The 11,148-nt window shown below is 38.8% G+C and overlaps 1 protein-coding gene across 1 annotated transcript in view; it reads left to right on the plus strand.

Moving 5' to 3' along the window:
- Positions 1-10,860, plus strand: part of COL9A1 (collagen type IX alpha 1 chain) — a 66,673-nt gene extending 55,813 nt beyond the window's left edge. Inside the window, exons 32-37 of the mRNA XM_062571085.1 lie at positions 218-250; positions 2,553-2,699; positions 3,153-3,207; positions 5,191-5,379; positions 9,035-9,112; positions 10,259-10,860. Of these exons, the coding sequence (XP_062427069.1) occupies positions 218-250; positions 2,553-2,699; positions 3,153-3,207; positions 5,191-5,379; positions 9,035-9,112; positions 10,259-10,443 (687 nt within the window). The 3' untranslated portion in view covers positions 10,444-10,860. The remainder of the gene's footprint in view (positions 1-217; positions 251-2,552; positions 2,700-3,152; positions 3,208-5,190; positions 5,380-9,034; positions 9,113-10,258) is intronic.
- The last annotated feature ends 288 nt before the right edge of the window (positions 10,861-11,148 follow it).

Below are 11,148 nucleotides of genomic sequence, written 5' to 3' on the forward strand. Positions count from 1 at the left end.
GTCATTTCTCAAAAATACTTAATGTAGAAATAAAATATTTTTAAGTTTTATTTACAGATTCATTCGAGGTGTGATTTTGCATACATTACCAAATGCCTCGGGTACAAAATATCTGAATTTTTTAATATTAAAAAATCATGTTATATTTACTGCATTTATAATGAATATGATAATTGATACTCTATTTTGATACAGTTTTTGTCTGATTTTTGTTTAGGGTGACATGGGATTACCAGGTGCAAAGGGTTCTGTAAGTACAATGAATTACAGTGTTCCAAAAATACCTGTCTAGTAGATCAGATAGATGGTTGTCTGGTTTAAGAAACAATATAAGTAATCAAGTCTTTATAAACCACAGTTAAATTAGTTCTGATAGCATTCCGTCTTTTTAATTGCTGAGCACATCTAATATTAAAATGATTTCATTTTTGAAAGGAATTCACATCCTGAATTCCAAGCTTCATAAAAGAGAAGCAGCATTCAGCAGCAGTTTTTTGGCCACCTCATTTTTCAGGAAATGAATGGCCTCTTTGTGCTGTAGAGGTGTTGTATAGAAGGAGCCCCAGTGAAACGGCTGTGTTCAGCCTGTAATCTTTATGCTGTGAAAAAGCTGGCAACAGGACTGTGATGTCTCTGAAAGCAGAAGTATTTCTGGCCCAGATTTCTTTTTCTGAAAAATAACAAAATGATGTCTTTGATGAGGAAGGTGAGCAAAACTTGTATGCCACAAGGAACATTTAAGAACTGAACCTGCTCTTTTATTTCTGGATCATTGAAGAGTGCAATTGTTGCAGCAGCTGACAGATTGGTTTTGTAGCATGAACAGATCAACAGTTCTGCCTACGGGGAACAGAGCTTGACTATAACAAGAGGCATTTCGCCTATGCTCTCTGAGCCCACTGTGACTTTGGGGCTAAGTACACACGAGCTAGAGGGTGTTTATTGCTAATCAGGACCTTAAGGGAAGGACGTGGAGATGGCAGAGATGTAGTAGAGGAGAAATCTACAGGGTTTTTCTCTTCTAGACTCTTAAAATCTTTTGCTTCTCTTGTTGAGATTCTAGAGTGCTTGTCCTGGTGAGTACACACATTAGGAAGAGTGATCCACCAAGGAATCTGGTAATTAGCCAGTCTGGAAAAGAAAGAAATGATGACTTCCTTGTTGTTTAGTCCATGAAGGGATCAGTGTTCTTCTATTAATACATCTATTAAAACATATTCAAGTTTCCTTCTGACAGGGCCAGCAAGGAGCTGCCTGAGATGTAGCATAGATGGAACTGATGTGGCTCCATCGTGTGTGCTTAACCGGTATCACAGTTGGGTAATTCGCCGCGTTTAGCAGCATCTCTTTCTTACTTTTTTCCCCAGTAGACTGGGGAAGCTGTAAGTGTGTAGTGAGTTTTTTTTTTTTTTTTTTTTTTTTTTTTGTCTTTTTTTTTCTGTTAGGACCACTATTATTCACTACAGTGACTTGTACTGAAAGTAGCTCAGAGGCCGAAGTTGGCATAGGTCACTATGCATCCAGTTAATCGCATCCTTACAGCTTTTGTTTTTAGGAGGTAAAATGACATGTGACCATTGTTAATTTTTTATTTACACAACAATACGCTTTTAATGGAGAGATTTTTATGATTATGAGTTTGCAGTTTAAATACATGATCTTGATGTTAGCTTTAAATTTCTGCAGTAGGGCTCATGATTTCTGTTTTATTGGGAATGAGGCACGTCTAAAGCATGAGAAATACCTTCTGCCCTGAAGACAAAGTCATTCTGGAACTTCTGAACTCTCCTTCCCTTTAAGGAAATTGGCAAAATGTGTATATGCACACTGGCTCCTCTTGAGATTTATGCACTCCTCAGGCTTTGATTTTATAGACCATAGCAAAGGGAGAGGAAGCTGATCATTCTGAACTTGGCTGCTTCATTCTTAGCATTTACTGCTTGGGTCTCAGCAGGAAAGTAAAGCTCTTTGCTCTTCCTGTGAGAACCTGCAACTGTTTATGGTCAAGTTTCTTTGCACTTACTGTTCCTTTGTCATATGATAGCTACCAGCCAAAGAATACCATTGACCAAAGGAGGCAGAGGACTAATGACCTCTCTTTGAATATTCTGCCCCAAAAATACAAAAGAGGAATTGAAAACTATGAATTTTAATTATGGAATATTGCTCCTGCTGAAGTTGAAAGAAATTCTTCCCATGACTGCAGAGTCCAGAAATTCACACCCTGAATTTCCATTTCCCTGTGCAGTTTCTCTGGGCACAGATGAACCGTTGTCAGAAGAAGAATAGATAATCTACTCATTGCAATAAGTATCTTCTGGATTTTATTCCCCTCCTTCTCTTGCTTTGTTGCTTTTGTAGATGAAAATTCGTTTATTTAACAAAAAATAATCATGCTATAAGCAAAGAAATATGAAAAAGGTGTCCATTTTTCAAAGTAAGCAATAGGAAAAGAAATGTGTGTATCAAAAAGAACACTGTAATGAAAGTAGAAATACATGACTTATTCTGCAGACATGCAATCTTTCAAAACTCTTCTCTCTTACTGTCAGGTTGGTAATCCTGGAGAGCCTGGTTCCCGGGGGCCTGAGGGGAGTCGGGGACTGCCTGGCATGGAAGGACCACGAGGCTCACCTGGACCGCGAGGCTTGCAGGGTGAACAAGGTGCTCCAGGTCTGCCTGGCAGCCAAGGTCCTGCTGTAAGTACTATTTTCATGTAGTAGGTTCTTCTGAACTCTTAGCTTCTGGTCACTTGCACCACTCCTTTTGTAGGATCACGAGCCACTCACACGCGCATGCTCTCACACGCACATGTGAAACTCAAATGCCACAGTAGAGTTTGAAATACATGGTACCTTGCAACAGACACATCTCTACACCGGCAGAATCTTAGGGTTGTGCATAGGTAGGACTTTCGGTCCTCTGCTTTCAGTTCAGTTCAGTTCCGTTTTCTTCTGCCACCTGCACTACTGTAGGGTGTATGTACCATGTTCGATACGTGAGTATATCACACACACATAATATCTCCCTTGAAAGTCAAATTGACTTCAGTTGTAATAGTTGTGTTTGCACGGACTTGAACAGCTTTCTTTGACCAGCATTTACAGTGGTATTAATTGTTTTTTAACATTATTATTATTTTTTAATCCTAGGGAAAAGAACCAACTGATCAGCACATTAAGCAGGTTTGCATGAGAGTCATGCAAGGTAAATATGCTAAGAAGTATTCAAATTTTCTTGTGCATTTAAATCAGAGTATTCTAATGCTGTGGAAGTGACCAACATTTCCCCACTCTTATCCAGAACGAATAGCATGCCCTCAGCAGGGGGATCTGGCAGATGGTCCTCCCACAGGCTGGTGTAAACACTGTCTGAGAAATTAGTTTCTTACTTATATGCCCTCTGCAACTCATTGAACCATCTGTTGATTCCACACTATTGGCCATAGCCTGGAGTGCTTTTAAGGAATATATAAATTTTACATACCAACCATTTGCTGTGTTTAAATACATAAAACTGTATAGCTTGCCTGAAAGTTTGTTTGGCCTGTTGTACTGTTTCACTATTAGATTATAGCAAAAAAAAAAATCACGTAGAAAATAAGTAAAAAGAACAAGGTAGAGAGAGGTTCCCTGTAGAAAATAATACAACATAAAATGAAAACAACAGGCAGATGTTCAAAACCCTAATTGTATTTATTCAGTTCTTTTGCTATGTACACAGAAATGCCTAGCTTTTCTATTACAGTTGGATGCATGGGATTTATTTAGTCTACAAATTTATACTGGCCTGCAAGCGTAAAAGAGATTTTTTCATACTTGCTGTTGTTGATGCCCTTTGGGGTATTATGTCTTTGTAATGTTAAGAGTTTAGCAGAATAAAATTGCTGCTCATGATTTAATTTAAAAATTCTCACTACAAGTTACTGTTCCTGATACTGCCTAACAGAGTATTTTATTTTTTAACCTCCTGTTCTGACAGAAGGTTTTCATCTATGAACAGAAAAAATGACCCAGTAAAAGAACCTTTTAAAGTAGGCTCTGGAAAAGCACTGTAATATTCAGGAGGATGCAGAGAAGTCAGACACGGTGCTCAAGTTTACTCACAATCATCAGAATTAGCAGTGAACACAAGGATGTGGGAAAAATGTAGACTATCTTCAGTGCATCCTTCCTGAAAGCCCTAGAATTGCTCATGTATTCATACTGAAAAAATATATATATATATATAGATATATCTGTTAAGCTGGTCAGCTTGAAGGCAGCCTTAGCTGAAGTTCAGCTCCTCAGCAGGCTCTGGCCACAGATTTGCACGGCTGTTGCTAGGATCCCTCAGCTCTCTGCTGGCACAGCTCCTGCTTGTCTGATTTGCAATTCTGCGCTCCTGCCTGTCTTAGTATTTCTTATTTGAGGACACAACTTAAAATACCAGTTCTTGCCAGGTCACACAGATCTTTTAGCAAATGTCATATGAAATTGTGTGTGGCTTGGTCTGGAGAAAGTTATTTCTAAGGCATACTGGGAAGAAGGGCCCTCTATCCCAAGGAATGACATGCTGATCTTATGCCTAATGAACGGCAAAGCTTTTGCTGATTTACTTTAAGTAAAAACCATTGATGTAAAATGTCCAGTTATTTACCAAACTTGAGTACACAAGGACAAATGTAAGGGATTCTTCAGAAAATAAGGGTCCTTGAGTTATTAGGCAGGCCAGCACAGATTATCTCCTGTTTCTTAGTTCTTTTCTGCAAGGCCAGATCTTAATATGTATTATCCAGTAGTAACAAAGAAACATCTGTACTCTTTTAAGAGTCACCAATTTGCATGCATCCATTCTTACTCCATGAAAACTAAAAAAACCCCAAAATTATAAGGACATTTTTAAATAAAACATATACATTTAAATCATTTCAACCTCCAAATGTCATGAAGATGTTGAGTTCAGAATGAACAATTTGATAACATGCCTATACAGTTTGTCACTGATAGTGCTAAGATAGTATCTTCTATGTAATACACTTTCTAACCAGCATTTTACATAAGGAAAGTGTCGTATTGTAACCTGTCTGTTCCCATAGCAGAGTATTAGCTCCACATCAGATATACCTTTTTCCTTAGTGACCTCTGATACAGTGGAATCTCTCCATTCATTTGCGCTTACTACTTAACTCTATCTTGCTGTTTATTGCAGAACAACTAGCTCAGCTGGCAGCGAGTCTTAGGAGGCCAGAATTTGGTGCTCCAGGTCTCCCAGGCCTACCTGGGCCACCAGGGGTTCCTGGGCCTCCTGGGGAAAATGGTTTCCCAGGACAGCTTGGACCCCGTGGCTTGCCTGGCCTTAAAGGGCCCCCTGGTGAAATCGGTCGTAAAGGTCCTAAAGGTAAGAATTTCTGTAACTGGCTTTCAGCTGTTGACTATAAATGCTCTCCTTGTAATGTGGAATCACGTCATATTTAAATGAAGTTCGGTAGTTTCACATACCAGCCATATTAAAACCAACGTTGACCTTAAGTATTCCATGCTTTACAACTAACTCCTTTCTATGCCAGAGGGAATCTATATTTAAGTTTCTGGCTTAAAATCACAGTTTTTCTGACTAAGCTATACAATTTACAGTTTGTGTTTCCAGCACTGGTTGTCTGAAGCAGAGAGGCACAGAGGAAGAAGTCTATAAATCCTTTGAGCTAGGGTTTTCAGCTACTCATTTTTAGTCACTTGAACCCTGAAAAGGTTTGATGATTGAGTTTTTTTTTTTTTTTTTTTTTTTTTTTTTTTTTTTGTATAGCTCACAGGTTGTGAGATGACTCACATGTGTGAAGCCCCAAATGATCCTAAATTAGGTACTTAAGCCATTTCCTGTATCTGTTGCCCCAGTAATTAAAGAGTACAGGGACTCAGCCTCAGCAAGACTTGTTTATAATTTTATTCTTTGTCATTAATCACTTACACAATATTTAAAAGGACAAGGCATCTGTCCTGACTTAGTAGTAGGTAGGCAGATGAATCAGTTTCCTAATATCAACCCTTCCTTTCATGGACTTTTGCAGTTTGTGGTTACACTGCTGAAAAGTTCTAGCAGTGATTCTCTCTTCTGCCTCTCAGTCCAGATGTGAATCTCCCTGCTGCTAGACTGACAATCCCAAAAGATAACAAATCTAGTCAGATTCTTTCACTAAGCTCTAGTCTGTCTTTCTAAATCTGGCCACTCTCTTACACTGCAAGTGACTGGTAACAGTTTGCCTCTCATTTGGGTATTGAACTCGAGCTGTTCCTGCATTCAGCATCATTGCACTACTGTTCACAATCTGCTGATTCCTTGGAAAGAGCAGATCCATAGTAAGAAATTGACTTAACTTAAATGTTATCAAAAAACCTTCAATCCAAATTAATCTCTTGTTTCTGACTGAGAGGGTTTATATGCCTCCAAAGGATTACACAGTAGATTTTTCCGCAGAGTGGATAAGCACTGTGTATGCATTGCTGTTTCTATTCAGCAGTGTTTTATTTTTCTAGAAGGAAGTTTTTACTTAAAAATTGTATTTCTGCACAAGGATGGCCTATAGCCAGATCAGAGCATTTGCTTCTGTCCAAGTTTTATTTGAAAGTAAAACCAGAAAACCTTTAATGAGAGAAGTGCTAGAATATAAAGCAAGCAAACTTCTGCTGCATTGTTGCCAGAGATCTGTTGGTATATTAAGTTAACGTAGCATACTCTCATCTTAGAAGCCACAAAAAATAGAGATACAAAAGTGATCTGATACATTGAACATGATTCAGCAAAGCAGGCTATCCTGTGTTAATACTTGAACAATTATATAGAGAACACCCTCTTCCCCAAGCAGATTAAAAATGCTTTATTTTCTATTATAATTGTCATCAAATTCCAAGTTACTTTACAGTAAACATTGAAATACAATTACAGCTATCTTAGAGGTTGTGCATGGGCTCATGTGCAAGAGATACCATGATAGTATTGTAAGATGCAAATTTGCTTAGAACGTCAGCTGATCTGGGCCAGTCACGATGGATATCTGGTGTATAAACAGTGATCTGTCCAGGACCTTCCAGGGCCAGGTTGTTGCATGGAAATGCCAGGGTGTGAGGCCAGGGCAAGGTGAATGTGGTGAGGAGCTGTCTGTGGGGGCTTCAGTGCAGTTGAAATAGCTGGACAAGGATAACTGAGTTGTTTCAGTCAGCATCCAATTTACACCTTACAGACTCCAAAGATGCTTCTGATTTAAGCAGTAACGAATTGGCAGTATTTCACTGCTGGAGTGGACAAAAGTGAGTTTGAAGAAGGATAAGCTACTATTGTTCTGATGCACACATAGCATTACTCAAGGTGAAACACTACTAGAAGGTTTGGATTACATTATTTATGAAGTTCTTGACAGCTACATAATGTTTCATGGTATATGAGGCACACTAAGATTGACAGGTGCCCTGAAAAAAAAAAATCAGTGCTTCATTCTAAATTCTTGGTAGTTATCACAGTTCCACAGAGGTCTGGGAGATAAACTGACTATCCACATCCATTTGGGGATTTCTCTGAGATAGGAGATAGGATAGTAAGAGGGTACTTGGCACATGTGATAAAAGGAAAAAGGAGGAAGAAGTTGTGACTGGCTTAGAAGGACATGATGAAGAACAAATAGATACACAAAACATGTTGCGATGAGATATGCATAGAAGATGCACAGGAGCAGTGATTAACAATAGCAATAGCAAGGTCAAAAAGACTTGGCTCAAAGGAAGGTTATAGCAACTTTAGAGAGCAATCTTGCAGAGCAAAGGATGCCATAAACTGTGAGTCTAAATTCAGGCTGATGTTGTCAGAAAGTCAGAGTAGAAAAATAGAAATTAGAAGCTGGAAGATTTTGTAATAGAAAATGTTTTGAGTGTTTGCTACCAACACTAAACACTGTTCAGTAGCTGGAAGCTGTAGAAATCTATATGGGTATCCTGACATCAGTACTTCCAGTGGCTCTGGTGGAGACTAGACAAGATTAGTCTAGTCTCTATGTTGACTAAATGGTTAGATTTTACTCTGAAATATAGAGATAAGATTCCTTCTCTAGTACCCTGTAAGCATCTTCAATTGAAATTGAGACTTTTGTACTGTCTTTTGTATCTCTTCAAATGACTTCCTCAGCCTCTGCCATACCATTTCTAAGCAAGCTGACAGTCTATTCAAAATCTCCTCACTCCTAGTAGCTATTTATGTAGTACTAGGAAGTCTGAAAGTATTACAGAATAAAGCTCTCTCCAATGGTGTTAGGCATATACTTTTGAGTTTCTATTTGCAGCAAAAAACTCTCAAGAATTTACATAATATATTTGCAAGTAGTAAATACATGGACTTTCAGGGAGTATGTGTACAATGAACAGAATCCGAACTTTACAACTAAAACAACAAAAAAGCTTTTTCTTACTAAGATGCTTCTTGTTTGGAGCACATAAAAATGAGTTTGAAGAAAAGCTGAGGACCCACAGAAGAAAATTCTCTGTAATACCAGCCGAAGGAGAACAAAAGTCCTTTGCTTCACTTTTAGGAACATCTTATGTGGATTTAAACAGAATACTGTAATCTGTGTAAACTGGCACAGTTTTTTGAAACTTTTTCTCTCTGTACTATCCTGAGAACCTGCACTGGAGAATCTTTATTTCTTAGCTGAGTTCACAGACTCCTACAAAAGCTCTGTACCAGTTACTTCAGGCTGTGATCCAAAATAGCCTAAGCAGTTTTGTGGTATTGGTTTCTTTCTGTTATACAGGCTATAACATATTTTATATGGGACTGTCCAATCCTAAACTTTTCTTCAACATGTCTATTTCTAAGTATAACTTGAAGGAAAAAAAATACAAACAAAGCAAACCTTTTGCAAGGACATGACTGAGGATCTCAGTCAGAGAATGCTCAAGCTATACACAGGCACTTGAATTCTCTGCTAATCAGCCACTTGCCTCTGAGAGAGAACTTACCGACGACAACACCTGTGGCAGGTTGTAATTAGTGGTTTATGATTTTTCTTTAGGTGAGCCAGGAGAAAGAGGAGAAAGAGGATTTCCAGGCAGAGGACCGAAAGGTTACCCTGGACCAAGAGGTCTTCCAGGTAAATATAAATGGGTGAGGATATATTAGACAAGGAAGAGACGTGGAGTAAAAACACAATTAGAAATATTTTAAGCTGTTTTGAAAATCTGAAAGGTGTTCATTAAGCAATAAACTTCCAAATAACTGTACTTCATAATTTTTACCTTGTACATAATTATACAATCACAAAACAAAAGCTCTTTCTTTTACTAAAGAACTACCACCTTACCCCATTTACCTCTCTGCAGCAAGATCAGAAAAATCGTGTACAAAGGTAATTATTAAAAAACAAGTCACAAAACCCAGACTGTCTCACTGGCAGCCACAACAGTCTTCAGAAACTCTCAATTTATAGCTTAGGACATCAAAATAATTTTTCCTTTACTTTTGTGGTAATTGCAGTGTCACGTAATAGGAGTTCCCAAACAGAGTCTTACTGATAAATGCAGCACAACTGTCCTCTAGTGGCCAGCGAACAAAAATAAACATATATTTCCACTAAGAGTGCTACAGCATGTTTCTGTGTGTGTATATATATATATATGTAGACATAAGCTACCAAAGTTTCTTCTCTTTGGAAGAAGGACAACAGTTTCAATTGAGTACACACTGATACCTAGGATGTCTGTGAAACTTGGGGTTCTCTTCATTAGAAATATATCACTAGATGAGGCTTGCCAAATTACTTTATTTCATCCCTTCATTGAGGATTTAAAAGTAAAAAGATACTTTAGTGCTTGGCAATCCCACTCCATGCATTACTCCAGAACAGATCTGAGTGGAAAGTAAACTCCTGATAATGTTTCTTTCTAAAGCACTAATGTAACTGTAGTATCTATCATCTACTCCTTCATGTGCATCACCAACAAATTTGTTTGCAGTGCTCCAACCAGTTATACTGTATAGCTTTTTATAGCCATAGATCTGCACTAGCGTAACTGGAGAGAATTCGGCCTGAAATGTCACTGCTGATGGTGTGTAAGAATACAGCTGGGTTTTCTGTTGGAGGAAAAACTGTTCTTCTGAGTGGGCAACTTTCCAGGGAATCCAGTGAGAGTAGTAAAAAGGGAATTTTTGTACCGTTTAAGAACAGGACAGTCAGTAAAGCTACATGTATATTTAAGTCACAGGCTGCCTGTTTCATACTTGCATCCACTTTTTTCAGGTGAACCAGGCAAACCCAGCTATGGCAGGGAAGGCCGTGACGGCGAACGGGGCCGCCCGGGAGTGGCGGGTCAGCCTGGGATTCCTGGTCCTCCTGGCCCCCCCGGCCCTCCGGGGTACTGTGAGCCAGCGTCTTGCCGGATGCAGGCTGGACAGAGAGTCGGTAAAAACATGAAAGGGCCGTGAAAGCGCAACGCCAGTGCCGTGACGTGTTAGCATCAGTTTACTTCCTGCGCATACGGCTGAGAATAAGTAAGATACGGAGGAGAAACACAAACAAGGAGAAACTTTTCAACCAAGGCTTGAGTAAGGCATTTTTAACACAGTGGTTGTACGTTCTTGCTAAATGTGTACTTAGCAACACAAACTGGAACAAAGGTGCTTACAAAACTACACAGGTGGGGTGCTTTGGCTCTTTTTCCTTGGAGGAAGAAAAAGACATTTGTCTTTTTTGGAAGGGTTGGTGGGTTTTGTTTTTTGTTTTTGTTTTTAATAAAGACATTTTCCATGAATACTTTCCCTCCCCTACTTAATTCCAACTCATGATGTACAGTGAAACAATGTGTCTTTGGGCATCAAATAAAATGGAATAGTTTATATTTATGTGAGTTGTAGCTACTTTTTTGCTTGTAAAGTAAATTCTAGAGCACCCCCTGAACAGATTACCTCACTTCAAACACATTCATTCCATTGTATATACGTTCTGTACAGGGTATGCTAAGCCTCCCTCAGATCTTCAATTTAGTTGCACAAACGGAATTAGGAGACCATTCTTATGAAAACCTGCCACCTTGGACATCTTTATTGTTGTAAATCTCTGTAAATACATGATCACTGGGTTCTCATGAATAAGCCATGGGGAATAACCTCTTCATTTTTCACTCCAATTGG

The sequence above is a fragment of the Rhea pennata genome, chromosome 3 (assembly GCF_028389875.1).
Source record: "Rhea pennata isolate bPtePen1 chromosome 3, bPtePen1.pri, whole genome shotgun sequence".
Lineage (NCBI taxonomy): Eukaryota > Metazoa > Chordata > Aves > Rheiformes > Rheidae > Rhea > Rhea pennata.